Raw genomic sequence first — 13201 nt, forward strand, 5'->3', positions numbered from 1 at the left:
AACTTCCGATTCCGGTATTCGATATTGTAAAAATATCGGTACTCAGTATCGGAACTCCGATACAGCGAATATCGGCCGATACCCGATATTTGCAGTACCGGAATGCTCAACACTATACACAACACATCTGCATAGAGAGATTCCTAAGTTGCTTCCAGGCTAATCAACTCCTGTTCCATCTGTGATCTGGATCCTGGACTGCACTGACAAAGTAAAGGTAAAGGAAACTGCACCCTGTTGTGTCATTGCCTTCTTCCTGCAACCCCTTCAGCACAGCTATATCTCTGTGCTTAACACTGCACCATCTCCCTCAACACCTATTACTACTGCCCAGGGACTACAGCTCCACCTGTGGGGAGCTCCAACATCATTGCTGCACCACACCATCTGTGCTAGAGAAGCTACCCTGCAGCGCTGGTCAAACTGACCAGAAACCGCAGGTGGCGTCACGAATCTTCTCAATAACTTTATCCCCATCACTCTACCCCTTTTACATTGACTGCCTGAGGCCACGGACCGGGTCACTGCCACTGTGACATCTCCCATTGAAATCAATGGGCCCGCACCGAGTACCCTACTGCCTCCGGGGCGGGTCACTTAGACCGAGGTTTCCATGTAAATCTCTGCAATACGTGATTCAAACAGAACCCTGAATGGAAGATTCTCTATAATGAGGCAGATGGTTTCACTCTGGATGCCTTGTGATCTGTGTTCTGGCGGTGTCCATCTTTGTAGGCTTACAGAAAGCGCGTTCCATTGCAGTTTTGTGAACTTCTAGAAAGAAGGACAACGCTGAACAGAGACTAGACTGATTCCAGAGGAACTCTGCTGCCTCATTATACTAAATGGATCCCTAGTGAATTTCATCTGAATCACGTCATTTGGAGATTTAGATGGAGCCGCAATACAAGTGCTTATCATAGAGTGCCGGATAAATGTGATCCCAAACGTTATGTAAAATGTTCCCAATAAAAGCTTCAACTTAGGCCTGTATCACACATCCGTTTTTAGATGTCCGTCAAAATCCGCCGTTTTGCAAAAAAACGGATCCGCCATTTTTTTGGGCAGATCTGTTTTTTTCCCATAGACTTGCATTAGTGGCTAATGCGGATCCATCCAAAAAACACTTTGGCGGACGCCAAAAAACGGATGTGTGAAACAGGCCTAAGGCCACAAAAAAGTTCCCACTCAGATCCATCTGTTAACGGAAACATAGGTTGGAATGAAAGGAATTTTGTAAATATTAACTGCGTGGCTGAATAAATTTCCAATCCAGACGAGATGAGTGAAAGATGGTGGTTTATTCTATGTGTTTCGAAGTATTCAATTAGTTCATCATCAGGAATTTACCACTTTATTCAGCAGGGCAGGTAATATCCACAATATTTCTTTAATTCCAAGCTTGAATTGGTCACCTGCTAACTAGTGGATCTGCTGCGGCTGACATTTCCCTGATAATTTTCGCTCTAATAATGGATATATCAGGTTAGTATAACCTAAGCAAAAATTTGAACTATCCACCGGAAAAAGACCCTACTTTGCGCTGATTTTTCATACAGCTTTGCAAACGGAAACATAGGGAGCGTCCACGTTACTGGTAGTATAAAGGATCTGGAAAAGCGCTATGGGTCTTTGCCCCAAAATGAAATTCAGCAAGAGTTAGAGGGATCTGTTCAAGAATTTCCATTATTACCACATGAAGTGACAATAGTCAAAATTGTAAAATTTGGACTGGTCATGAAGATGAAAACAGGCTCGGGGATGAGGGTTAACAATTAGTCATTTTTTTATGGCACATTCCCTTCAAGTTTGCTGTAAAAGGATACTATTGACATAATTAGCTAAATTGTAACTCATGTGTTATGTCCAAACCTTTTTATTTTGTTACAGGGGTTTTCTGGAAAACAAGGTAATTCAGGACTACCTGGACCTAAAGGAGATGCAGGTGAAAAGGTGATATTTTTTACTCGATATGTTTACAATATAAGATTCTGTTGTTTAGATGTATCATTTTTATGTACTTTTCTTCAGGTGGAAAAAAAACAATGTTTTACATTAGCAGCAGAATCATTGAGATTTCTAAAATCCCATTCACATAATCCATTTTTTTCTTGCATTTTTGACCAGGGTTCCTTTTTTTTAAAAAAAACATAGCATGTCCATTCTTTCTATATTTTTGCTGAATATTTCTACATTAAGAGTTAAATGGCTTATCAACAAAATTCAAATCAAAAAGGTATTAAAATGCAGAAAAAGCCATAAAAAATGCTCCAAAAAACAATGTTACTGACACTGCAGTTTTTTGGCCATAGAAACATACCAGAACTGATGCAATAAGACAAGATTCAGAATCTTATATAAGGAATACTCTCAAAAGAGACTATGAAGCACATAAAAAACCATAGGGAGCTTAAATATCCCTATATTTGGTATGGATTAATACTTAAAATAGTAGTCCAAAACATATCTTAATAAAAACACCAATATCTTTATTAATGAAATAACACACAAACCAACAGTAGGTACAAAGAGAAAAAGTCCATACCATAGTAATAAATGTTCAAGCTAAAAACAGACAGGCAGCAATGTGACTATGGAATAAAGGACTGCTTATATTGTGGCCATGTGGAGGAGTCAGAAACATGCATATAAACACTCATTAATTATTTAAGGAGCATAGTGCATAAATTCAAAATGTATATCTCTATGCATACAGTGGGGAAAAAAAGTATTTAGTCAGTCAGCAATAGTGCAAGTTCCACCACTTAAAAAGATGAGAGGCGTCTGTAATTTACATCATAGGTAGACCTCAACTATGGGAGACAAACTGAGAAAAAAAAATCCAGAAAATCACATTGTCTGTTTTTTTTTCATTTTATTTGCATATTATGGTGGAAAATAAGTATTTGGTCAGAAACAAAATTTCATCTCAATACTTTGTGATATATCCTTTGTTGGCAATGACAGAGGTCAAACGTTTTCTGTAAGTCTTCACAAGGTTGCCACACACTGTTGTTGGTATGTTGGCCCATTCCTCCATGCAGATCTCCTCTAGAGCAGTGATGTTTTTGGCTTTTCGCTTGGCAACACGGACTTTCAACTCCCTTCAAAGGTTTTCTATAGGGTTGAGATCTGGAGACTGGCTAGGCCACTCCAGGACCTTGAAATGCTTCTTACGAAGCCACTCCTTCGTTGCCCTGGCGGTGTGCTTTGGATCATTGTCATGTTGAAAGACCCAGCCACGTTTCATCTTCAATGCCCTTGCTGATGGAAGGAGGTTTGCACTCAAAATCTCACGATACATGGCCCCATTCATTCTTTCATGTACCCGGATCAGTCGTCCTGGCCCCTTTGCAGAGAAACAGCCCCAAAGCATGATGTTTCCACCACCATGCTTTACAGTAGGTATGGTGTTTGATGGATGCAACTCAGTATTCTTTTTCCTCCAAATACGACAAGTTGTGTTTCTACCAAACAGTTCCAGTTTGGTTTCATCAGACCATAGGACATTCTCCCAAAACTCCTCTGGATCATCCAAATGCTCTCTAGCAAACTTCAGACGGGCCCGGACATGTACAGGCTTAAGCAGTGGGACACGTCTGGCCCTGCAGGATCTGAGTCCATGGTGGCGTAGTGTGTTACTTATGGTAGGCCTTGTTACATTGGTCCCAGCTCTCTGCAGTTCATTCACTAGGTCCCCCCGCGTGGTTCTGGGATTTTTGCTCACCGTTCTTGTGATCATTCTGACCCCACGGGGTGGGATTTTGCGTGGAGCACCAGATCGAGGGAGATTATCAGTGGTCTTGTATGTCTTCCATTTTCTAATTATTGCTCCCACAGTTGATTTCTTCACTCCAAGCTGGTTGGCTATTGCAGATTCAGTCTTCCCACCCTGGTGCAGGGCTACAATTTTGTTTCTGGTGTCCTTTGACAGCTCTTTGGTCTTCACCATAGTGGAGTTTGGAGTCAGACTGTTTGAGGGTGTGCACAGGTGTCTTTTTATACTGATAACAAGTTTAAACAGGTGCCATTACTACAGGTAATGAGTGGAGGAAAGAGGAGACTCTTAAAGAAGAAGTTACAGGTCTGTGAGAGCCAGAAATCTTGATTGCTTGTTTCTGACCAAATACTTATTTTCCACCATAATATGCAAATAAAATGAAAAAAAAAACAGACAATGTGATTTTCTGGATTTTTTTTTCTCAGTTTGTCTCCCATAGTTGAGGTCTACCTATGATGTAAATTACAGACGCCTCTCATCTTTTTAAGTGGTGGAACTTGCACTATTGCTGACTGACTAAATACTTTTTTTCCCCACTGTATACCAGAATGACTCAACTGGTCACAAAATTGGATGAGGCAGCTAAACCGTATCTGGCACACTTATAGCCATAATGTACAAAAAGTCCAAAGTAATTATCAATAATAAAAAAAGTGGTCAATAAAGTACCATGTAACATGAACGCTATCACATCCTCTTACCCATGCCAACCAATAACGCAGAAGCCCCAATGCACGTTTCGCTGGTTGCTTCCTTGGGGGTGCAATGCATGTGTGTTTCAAACGCTTTATTATATATTCCAAGGTGGTTGCTGATGACAAATGGTGGCAATGAAAAAAAGTGACCACCGGCAGCGTCTCACTTCCAGGACCCTATATACGTACCACTCCAGTGATGCCGGAAATGACGCGGTGATGCCCTTATGCACACGATGGACTCTGCCGGTCGTCACTTTTTTCCAACCTCACTCCTTCTCTTCTGAGCTCTGCCGTGCGCCCAGTGTTTTCCCCCCACATATGGGGTATTAACGTGCTAAGGACAAATTGGACAACAACTTTTGGGGTCCAATTTATCCTGTTACCCTTGGGAAAATAAAAAATTGTGGACTAAAATATCATGTTTGTGGAAAAAATATGATATTTTACTTTCACGGCTCTATGTTATAAACTTGTGTGAAGCACTTGGGGGTTCAAAGTGCTCAACACACATCTAGATAAGTTCCTTGGGGGTCTAGTTTCCAAAATGTGATCACTTGTGGGGGGTTTCCACTGTTTAGGCACAACAGGGGCTCTCCAAAAGCGGCATGGTGTCCAATCTCAATTCCAGCCAATTTTGGTTTGAAAAAGTTAAATGGCGCTCCTTCCCTTCTCAACCCTGCCATGCGCCCAAACAGTGGTTATCCCCCTCATAAGGGGTATCAGCATACTCAGGAGAACAATTTTTTTTATTTGTCTATTTTCTCCTTTTACCCTTGTGAAAATAAATAAATTGTTGCTAAATGATCATTTTTGTAGCTAAAAAGTTAAATGTTCATTTTTTCCTTCCACATTGCTTCTGCTCCTGTGAAACACCTGAAGGGTAAATAAACTTATTGAATGTGGTTTTGATCAGCTTGAGGGGTGCAGTTTTTAGAATGGTGTCAATTTTGGTTATTTTCTGCCATATAAACCCCTCAAAGTGACTTCAAATGTGAGGTGGTCCTTAAAAAATGGTTTTGTAAATTTTGTTGTAAAATGAGAAATCACTGGTCAAATTTTAACCTTTATAACTTCCTAACAAAAAAAAAAATTGTTTCCAAAGTTATGCTGCTGTAAAGTAGACATGTGGGAAATATTATTTATTTACTATTTTGTGTGACATATTGCTCTATTTTAAGGGCATAAAAATTGCAAAATTTTCAAAATTTTTGCCATATTCCCCTTTTTTTCATAAATAAACAGAAGTCATATCGAAGAAATTTTATCACTAACGTGAAGTACAATATGTCACGAAAAAACTTAGAATCGCCAAGATCCATTGAAGCATTCCCGAGTTATTATCTCATAAAGGGACAGTGTCAGAATTGTAAAAATTGGCCTGGTCATTAACGTGCAAACCACCCTTGGGGGGGTAAAGGGTTTAAACCTGTGGTTTTCCGTCGCACGGATCACATAAAAGTTTGCTCCAGATTCAGCCATTTGTAGTGAACATGGAAAATATTGTCCTCCATTTAAAATGGGCAAGGCGCATGGCAAGGGATGGGGAACTGGACGTGATGTTGATGGTGCATGCAGAAACCGAGGCCGCGGACATTGGCAAGTGGAAATTGTGGCACACAATCACCCACATCTTCTCACCCGACCTTCCTGACCCAGTTACTAGGGGATGGCAGCACATCACTTTTGAACCCAGCACAGTGTCAAAAGGTTGTTGGTTGGATAGCAGATAATGCTTCCAGTCACTTTTCCACCACCATCACCACCACCCTGTCTTCCACACGGTCAAGTTTCAGTAGCCATGTGTCATGATCCATGCTGGATCATGACTGATATAATGCACAAAGTAACCTTTTTTTTCCTAAGCTATGCTTAAGGTGTTTTTTGCCCCCGGTGGCCATTAGGATTATTGCACTGTGTGTCGTTTGTTCTAAGTTTGCCTCGGTGGTGGTGAGCGTCATTGCACTCTAGTTTCTTTTGTTAAGCGCACATGATTATAATGCAGGTGTGATTGCTGGCTCTGCTATAAAAGAGTCACAGGTGTTGCAATTAGTCTTGGTGATATTGTTAGTCTTTTCCAACCATGCTGGGTGAAGGAAGGAGCTGAAGGAGAGTCCCGGGCAGCTCAGTGAGAGTCCTGGAGTGGCAGCTATGGTGTCTGCGAGGAGGGCTGGCATGGCTTGGTGGAGTTGCAGCTATGGTGTCAGCAAGGAGTTTTTGCATGGCTTGGTGGAGTGGCAGCTATGGTGAAGAGCTGCACTCATGATGCTGGACTCGGTTGCTGGAAAGCTTGACTCGAGATGCTGGACTCTTTTGCTGGAAAGCTGGACTCATATGCTGGACTCTGTTTCTGGACAGCTGCACACAGGTGGTGGACTCTGTTTGCTACAAGGCTGCACTATGGTGCTGAGGAGAGTCCAGGACAACTCAGTCAGAGTCCTGGAGTGGCAGCTATGGTGTCAGCGAGGAGTTCGTGTAACGCATGGTGGACTGGCAGCTATGGTGTCAGTGAAGAATTCTTGCAAAGCTTGGTGGAGTGGCAGCTATGGTGTAGAGCTGCACTCAGTTGCTGGACTCTTTTTCTGGAAGCTGCACTCAGGTGCTGGACTCCGTTGCTGGACAGCTGCACTCAGGTGCTGGACTCCGATGCTGGACAGTGCACCCAGATGTTGGACATGGTGGGAGGAAGATGCACTCAGGTGTTGGACTCTGTTGCCTGGAGCAACTGCATCAGAGCAAAGCTAAGTGTTTCCCTGTTTGTCACTTTTCCTCATGTTGGTGTTAGTACAGCGGTGGGGCCAGTGCCTGCACCACCCAGCTCCCTAGCAAGGAATAGGTGTAGGGTGTGCTAGGGCGACAGGTTCGTGATCGGTGCCCGGTGCGGAACTGGCATAGGGAGTGTCAGGAGTGTTAGGGACACTGACTCAGGGGAGTGCAGGAGGTCTCCACATCCCCCGTTCCCTATCGCAGAGCCCACCATTGTAAATGTTTCCCTATCCCCTGTGTCTTGTATTAGTTACCGGCCTGCGGGCCGCGTCACACTGGACAATTACACGTGCCGTGTCCTGTTGTATTAGTAACCGGCCTGCTGGCCGTATCACACAGGACGGGGCACGTGACATCATGAGTCTGGACTGCATATTCCTCACCCTGATCCTCTTTCCTCACACCATGCCGAGTGCCCGGAGACAACTGATCCCACACTTGGACACTCCTAGAGCTGTTCAATTTTCCATTTATAGATTTGGGCCTTTTACCCCAGTGACTTGAAGCAGGGCAAGAGGAGATCGCATGTAGTGATGCCCAAATATTTGAGCAGCCATGGTCACACGAAGGCGACAGTCGGAAAGTGTCACAAGAGGTGGACAATGGTGACAGACAATTGCTAGAAAGTCAGGAGGAGGACCAGGCTGCAGAAGTGTAAGATGAGGTGGTGAATGATATAGTAACTCAAACAAACGAACAAGGCCGCAGTCTGTAGTGCTATAGCATGCAGACATGAAATATGAAAATAGAATTGCATTACTGCACTAGAAATATGAAAAATTGAGAATGCTTAGTGCACAAATTGGCCAATTCATGTGTACCTGGAAGCCACGTTAAGGTGATTCTAGTTTTCCAGGACCTAACCTAATGCCAATCCTCTCTTAGACGGTCTACTACTCTATGGGAACCTAATGTGAATTCCCTCCTAGACTAAAGTCTATATCTCTCTGGAGGGGTAGTGATCCTGCTGTGATTAAAACCACCTGAGGCTAAGGGGCGGAGTACAGAAGGCTAAAACTTGTGACTCAGCAGCGATCTCGCTAGCGATCTCGCTATGTGTGACGGTACCTTTAGGTGTGAATAGGTGCCTAATTAGAGTCACCAACTCATATACAATCAAACAAATAAGGCAGCACTCTGTAGCGCTATAGCATGCAGATTTGAAATATGAAAATAGAATTGCATTACTGATATAGTGACTGACCCAACCTGGCAGGAGGACATGCAAAGCAATGACAGCAGCACTCAGGGGAAGGGAGGCGTAGCACCCCAACAGGCAGGAAAAAGCAGTGTGGTGGCAGCAGACAGAAGACGGGCAACCGTTCCCCGTAACACCAACACAACGGAAGTTGCCAGTCCAACTGTTAGGTCTCCCTGAGGTTGGTTGATTTTAAAGACTCTGCCGATAACCCCAAAAAGGCCATTTGCACCACCTGCCAAGGATTAGCAGGATTAGCAAAACTACCAGCCTCACCACCACCAGCATGATCAGGCACATGGCAGCAAAGCACCCAACTTTGTGGGCCGAACCCCAGGGTCCAGGAACAGTTTCTGCGTGTGACACCACTGCTTCTTCCACTGTTGTGCATGCAAGCCAATCCCCTGTCCATGGTGCATGCAAAGATGCCTTGCCTCCTGCCGTGCACCTGTCGTTGCACACACTCACCTAGCACCATCAGCAAGCACGTTCACGTCCTTGTCCCAGCACAGAGTTCAGTTGTCCATACCCCAGTCCTTGGAACGCAAGCGCAAATACGCAGCCAATGCTCCACAGGCTACACTACTAAATTCCCACATTTTGCCACTGCTTGCACTCAAAATGTTGCCTTTTAGGCTTGAGGATAGGGAAGCTTTCCACAATCTGATGGCGGTGGCCATCCCTCGGTACTCGGTCCCCAGCCGCCACTATTTATCCCTGCATTACACAAGCATGTGTCCCACAACATTAGCTGTGCCCTTAACAATGCAGTTGCTGGGAAAGTCCACCTAACCAGAGACACATGCACAAGTGCTTGTGGGCAGGGATGGTACATCTCGCTGATGGCATACTGGGTTAACATAGTGGAACCTGGGACCCAGTCAGACCTTGGGATCGAGCACATCTTCCTGACGCTGAGGATTTCAAGCCCTAGGTCAATCAGGGTTGCCCCCACAGTCTACATCTCCTGCACCTCATCCTCCTCTTCTTCAGCCTCCATCTCTGAAATGGCCACATCAGTCACAAGCTAGAAGTACTGCAGCACTGCATCAGCCAAGTGACAACAGGCTGTGCTGAAGCTAATATGCTTAGGTGACAAACTGCACAATGCTGAAGAGTTGTGGACAGCTCTGAAGGAGCATGTAGATCTGTGGCTGACACCGCTGAATCTACAGCCAGGCATAGTTGTGTGTGACAATGGCCAGAACCTAGTGGTGGCTCTGAGGCGAGGCGAGCTCACACACATACCATGCCTGGCCCATGTGCTTAACCTCATGGTTTCACCAGTTTCTCAAAACCTACTCAGAGCTGCCGGATCTGCTTGTCAATGTACGCCGCCTGTGTGCCCATTTTAGAAAGTCAGCTACAGCGTTTGCAACTTCCGGCTCACCAACTGGTGTGTGATGTCCCCATGTGTTGGCACTCTACACTGCAGATGTTGAAAAAGATTTGTGAGCAGAAGAGGGCTGTTGCAACAAGGCCGTGGGTATTCAGTTCAGACTCCACACATAAGACCTCCGGAATGGACATGGATGTCAGACATATGTACCATCCTCCAAAACTTTGAGGACTCCTCCAAAATGGTGAGCGGCGAAGACGCCATAAATAGCGTCACCATCCCGCTTCTCTGTATTCTGAAATGCTCTCGGCTCACAATCAAGGAGGATGCATTGCAGGTGGAGCACAATGAGATGGAGCAAGGAACCATACAGGGAGATTACACACAGCTCAGCCTCATCTCATCCCAACGTAGATTGGGTGACAATGAGGAAGAGGAGGATGAGTAGGAGGGGAAGAACAGCAGCTAGTTTCATGCACTATAGACGGTACTACCTGCACAACTGTCATACCATCTGTTCAGTGTAGATGGCTTGAGGGCAAGGAGGAGGAGGAGAGCATGGTCAGTCATCCTCTTGTTGAGGACACGTAAGTCTTGCCTGTTAGCAGTCTGGCACGCAGGCTGAGTTTATGTTACCCTGCCTTGAACGTGACACTCGCATTCTCAAAATTTTGGGTGACAGTCTTCACTGGTTGGTGACACTTCTAGACCCTCGCTACAAGTAGAACTTTCTATCTCTTATTCCCGAGACGGACAGGTCTGCTAAAATGGGGCAGTACCAGAAGGCCCTTGTTGCGGCATTATTAAAAAAATCCCCTCTGAAAACGAGGTCAAAGTTGGTTGGACAATCAAGGAGTACAGACGAGAGAGACACAACTTCAATCCAGCAGAGGCAGGGAACCACTGGCAAAGTTCTGGGAGAGTTTTCTCAGACCCCCTCATTGCACAGGCCCTGAGCGGCGTGGTACTCTCACAAGGAGTGCAAAGTTTGGGAAGATGCTGAGGGAGTACCTTAATGACCATACCAACGTCCTCTGTAATTCGTCTGTGCCTTATAATTATTGGGCATCCAGGCTGGACACATGGCATGAACTGGCTCTCTACACCTTGGAAGTCCTGGCCTGCCCTGCTGCTAGCGTTTTGTCAGAGTGGGTTTTTAGTGCCACTGGTGGAATTATAACTGATAAGCGCATCTGCCTGTCAACTGGCAATACTGACAGTCTGACTCTTATAAAAATGAAAAAGGGCTGGATTGGACCAGACTTCTCAACACCACCGAATTATAGCAGCTTAACATAAACTCAAATCCAGTGTCTTTTTTTGGGAGGTCTATTCCAATGCACCTCTTCACACCCACACATGGGTATACGCTTCCTGATGTTGGCTATTTGCTGTTTTCCTTCTCCTTCTCCTCATCCTCATGCTCCTCCACCATAACACCAGGGTGGCCGTGGTTCGTTATGCAACACCCACATAATTTTTTTAAAGGGTGTTTATGATGCCCATAAAAACAATTTGTTATACAGTATGTTGATGTATACCCCCCAGGGGTAAATGTTTGTCAGCCCATACACTTAGTGCATGGGCATTACAAGTATAGGAGACCCGCTCCTTTCTAACGGGAACATTTTTTTATGAGGCCCTCCTCCACATCTCTTCCAAGGGGCATTGGAGTACCTCCAAATTTTTGATAGCCCTTGCATGCACTGCATAGGCAAACACTATGGGAGACCCACTTCCTAATAATGGGAACATTTTTTAATGAGGCCCTCCTCTACGTCTCTTCAAAGGGGTATTGGGGTGCATCCAATTTTTTGCCACTCACTGCATACGCAATAACAGTATAGGAGACCCACTGTTTAATAATTAGAACAACAAAGCATAGCCGGCTGATGTCTCTCTAAGAATAGTAAAGGCCGACTGCTGGCCCTATAGAAATAAGCTTTGTGACTTTTAGAGTCACTCCTTTATAAATGAATCAGGATGTGTCTGATCATGTGTCAAACACCAAATGGCCAGATAAGGTTGTAAAATGTTAAAATGACATTTCCCAGTGAATGCATTTGTCTTGGTTTAAACCAATTCTAAAGTTCATAAAGGCATAAAAAATCGCTATGTGTGAACATAGCCCAAGGTGTGGAGGAGCATTTTTGTTTTTGGTTATTTATTTTGCTTATATACAAGTCATTACCCTGGAAAGGATGTTCCTTAACATATTTCCCAGGAAAATCCAGTTTGGTTTGGTTTTTGTATGTTTTATTGTGAGTTTGTAAAAGTGGCGTAAGACTCTGACAACATTGTTCACAGCAGTGACCTGGGAGTCAGAAATGCTTCTAGGGGTCTTCCTCATGCTGTTCCCATGTCACTTAAGCGCTGTTCTCATGGATTTCCACAATTTTTAGTTCCTCTGCAGACCGCCGGGAGGGGGGGGGGGCTGCCAGAAAAATGTTCGAGTTTCCCCTAGACTTACACCCGAGCATTCCAATTTGCTTGACCTGAGCATTCCAGTTTGCTCGACCTGAGCAACGAGCACCCGAGCATCACTAGTAAAAGTACGCTTAAAATGCATTTTAAATATAACTCTGTATAAATGCACCATATAATATTACAGTCAGTTCTAAACTTGTCTTTTTTTCTTGGTCTTTTGTAACTGACAATTCTATTGTTACTCTTTTGCATGAAATTTAGGGTCCTCCTGGCTACAGAGGAAATATTGGCCTTCCTGGAATAAAAGGATCAAAAGTGAGTAAAGTTGAATTTTTATTAAAGTTGTAAAATGATACACATGTAATACAAATACAGAATAACACAAATGGAAGAATTGCATTTCAAGAATAGTCATATTAGTTGAATAAAGTTACTGTACTTTGTGCATGATAGCATGCTTCGGACCATAAGAGGCACTCCAAAGTTTAGGGAGGAAAATGGTAAAAAAAAAAAAAAAAAAGAAAATGGTGGTGCTTTTTATAGTACACTTTTATGGCAGCTTATTGGGGGATGGCTGGGCGGCTGCTGTGGAGCAGGGTCCCAGGAGGTAGGGTTGCTGTTGCATTGAAGCTGGCGGCGGCAGGAGTAGGGCCAGAAAGCCCAGAGTCTGCCGCAGCCTCGCACTGCCAAATCTCGCCCCACTCCAGCCGCCAGATTGCTGCAGCAGTGACCCTGTGCCCTGGGACCCCACTCCACCACAGACATGCCCCCCTCCTAAGCTACATTTGGAGTATAAGAAGCACCCCTATTTTTCCCACAAATTTTTTGAGTAAAAAGGGTGTTGAAAATCCAAAAAATATGGTATGTGAAATAAGTGATAGATGATTAAACAATTAACATCCTACAATGAAATATATGTACAGTGACCTGATTACATTGACGAACAAAAAAATTGAGCTAGAGCATATGTTGGTATAGATGTGCATCCACACTTT

General features: G+C 44.2%; 1 protein-coding gene across 1 annotated transcript in view; it reads left to right on the forward strand.

Moving 5' to 3' along the window:
- LOC141099719 (uncharacterized) overlaps nucleotides 1–13201 on the forward strand; it is a 772310-nt gene that overhangs the window by 320953 nt on the left and 438156 nt on the right. Inside the window, exons 12-13 of the mRNA XM_073587712.1 lie at nucleotides 1891–1953; nucleotides 12468–12521. Of these exons, the coding sequence (XP_073443813.1) occupies nucleotides 1891–1953; nucleotides 12468–12521 (117 nt within the window). The remainder of the gene's footprint in view (nucleotides 1–1890; nucleotides 1954–12467; nucleotides 12522–13201) is intronic.

Source organism: Dendrobates tinctorius, unplaced genomic scaffold (assembly GCF_039654945.1).
Source record: "Dendrobates tinctorius isolate UK_male_01 unplaced genomic scaffold, ASM3965494v1 ptg000102l, whole genome shotgun sequence".
Classification (NCBI taxonomy): domain Eukaryota; kingdom Metazoa; phylum Chordata; class Amphibia; order Anura; family Dendrobatidae; genus Dendrobates; species Dendrobates tinctorius.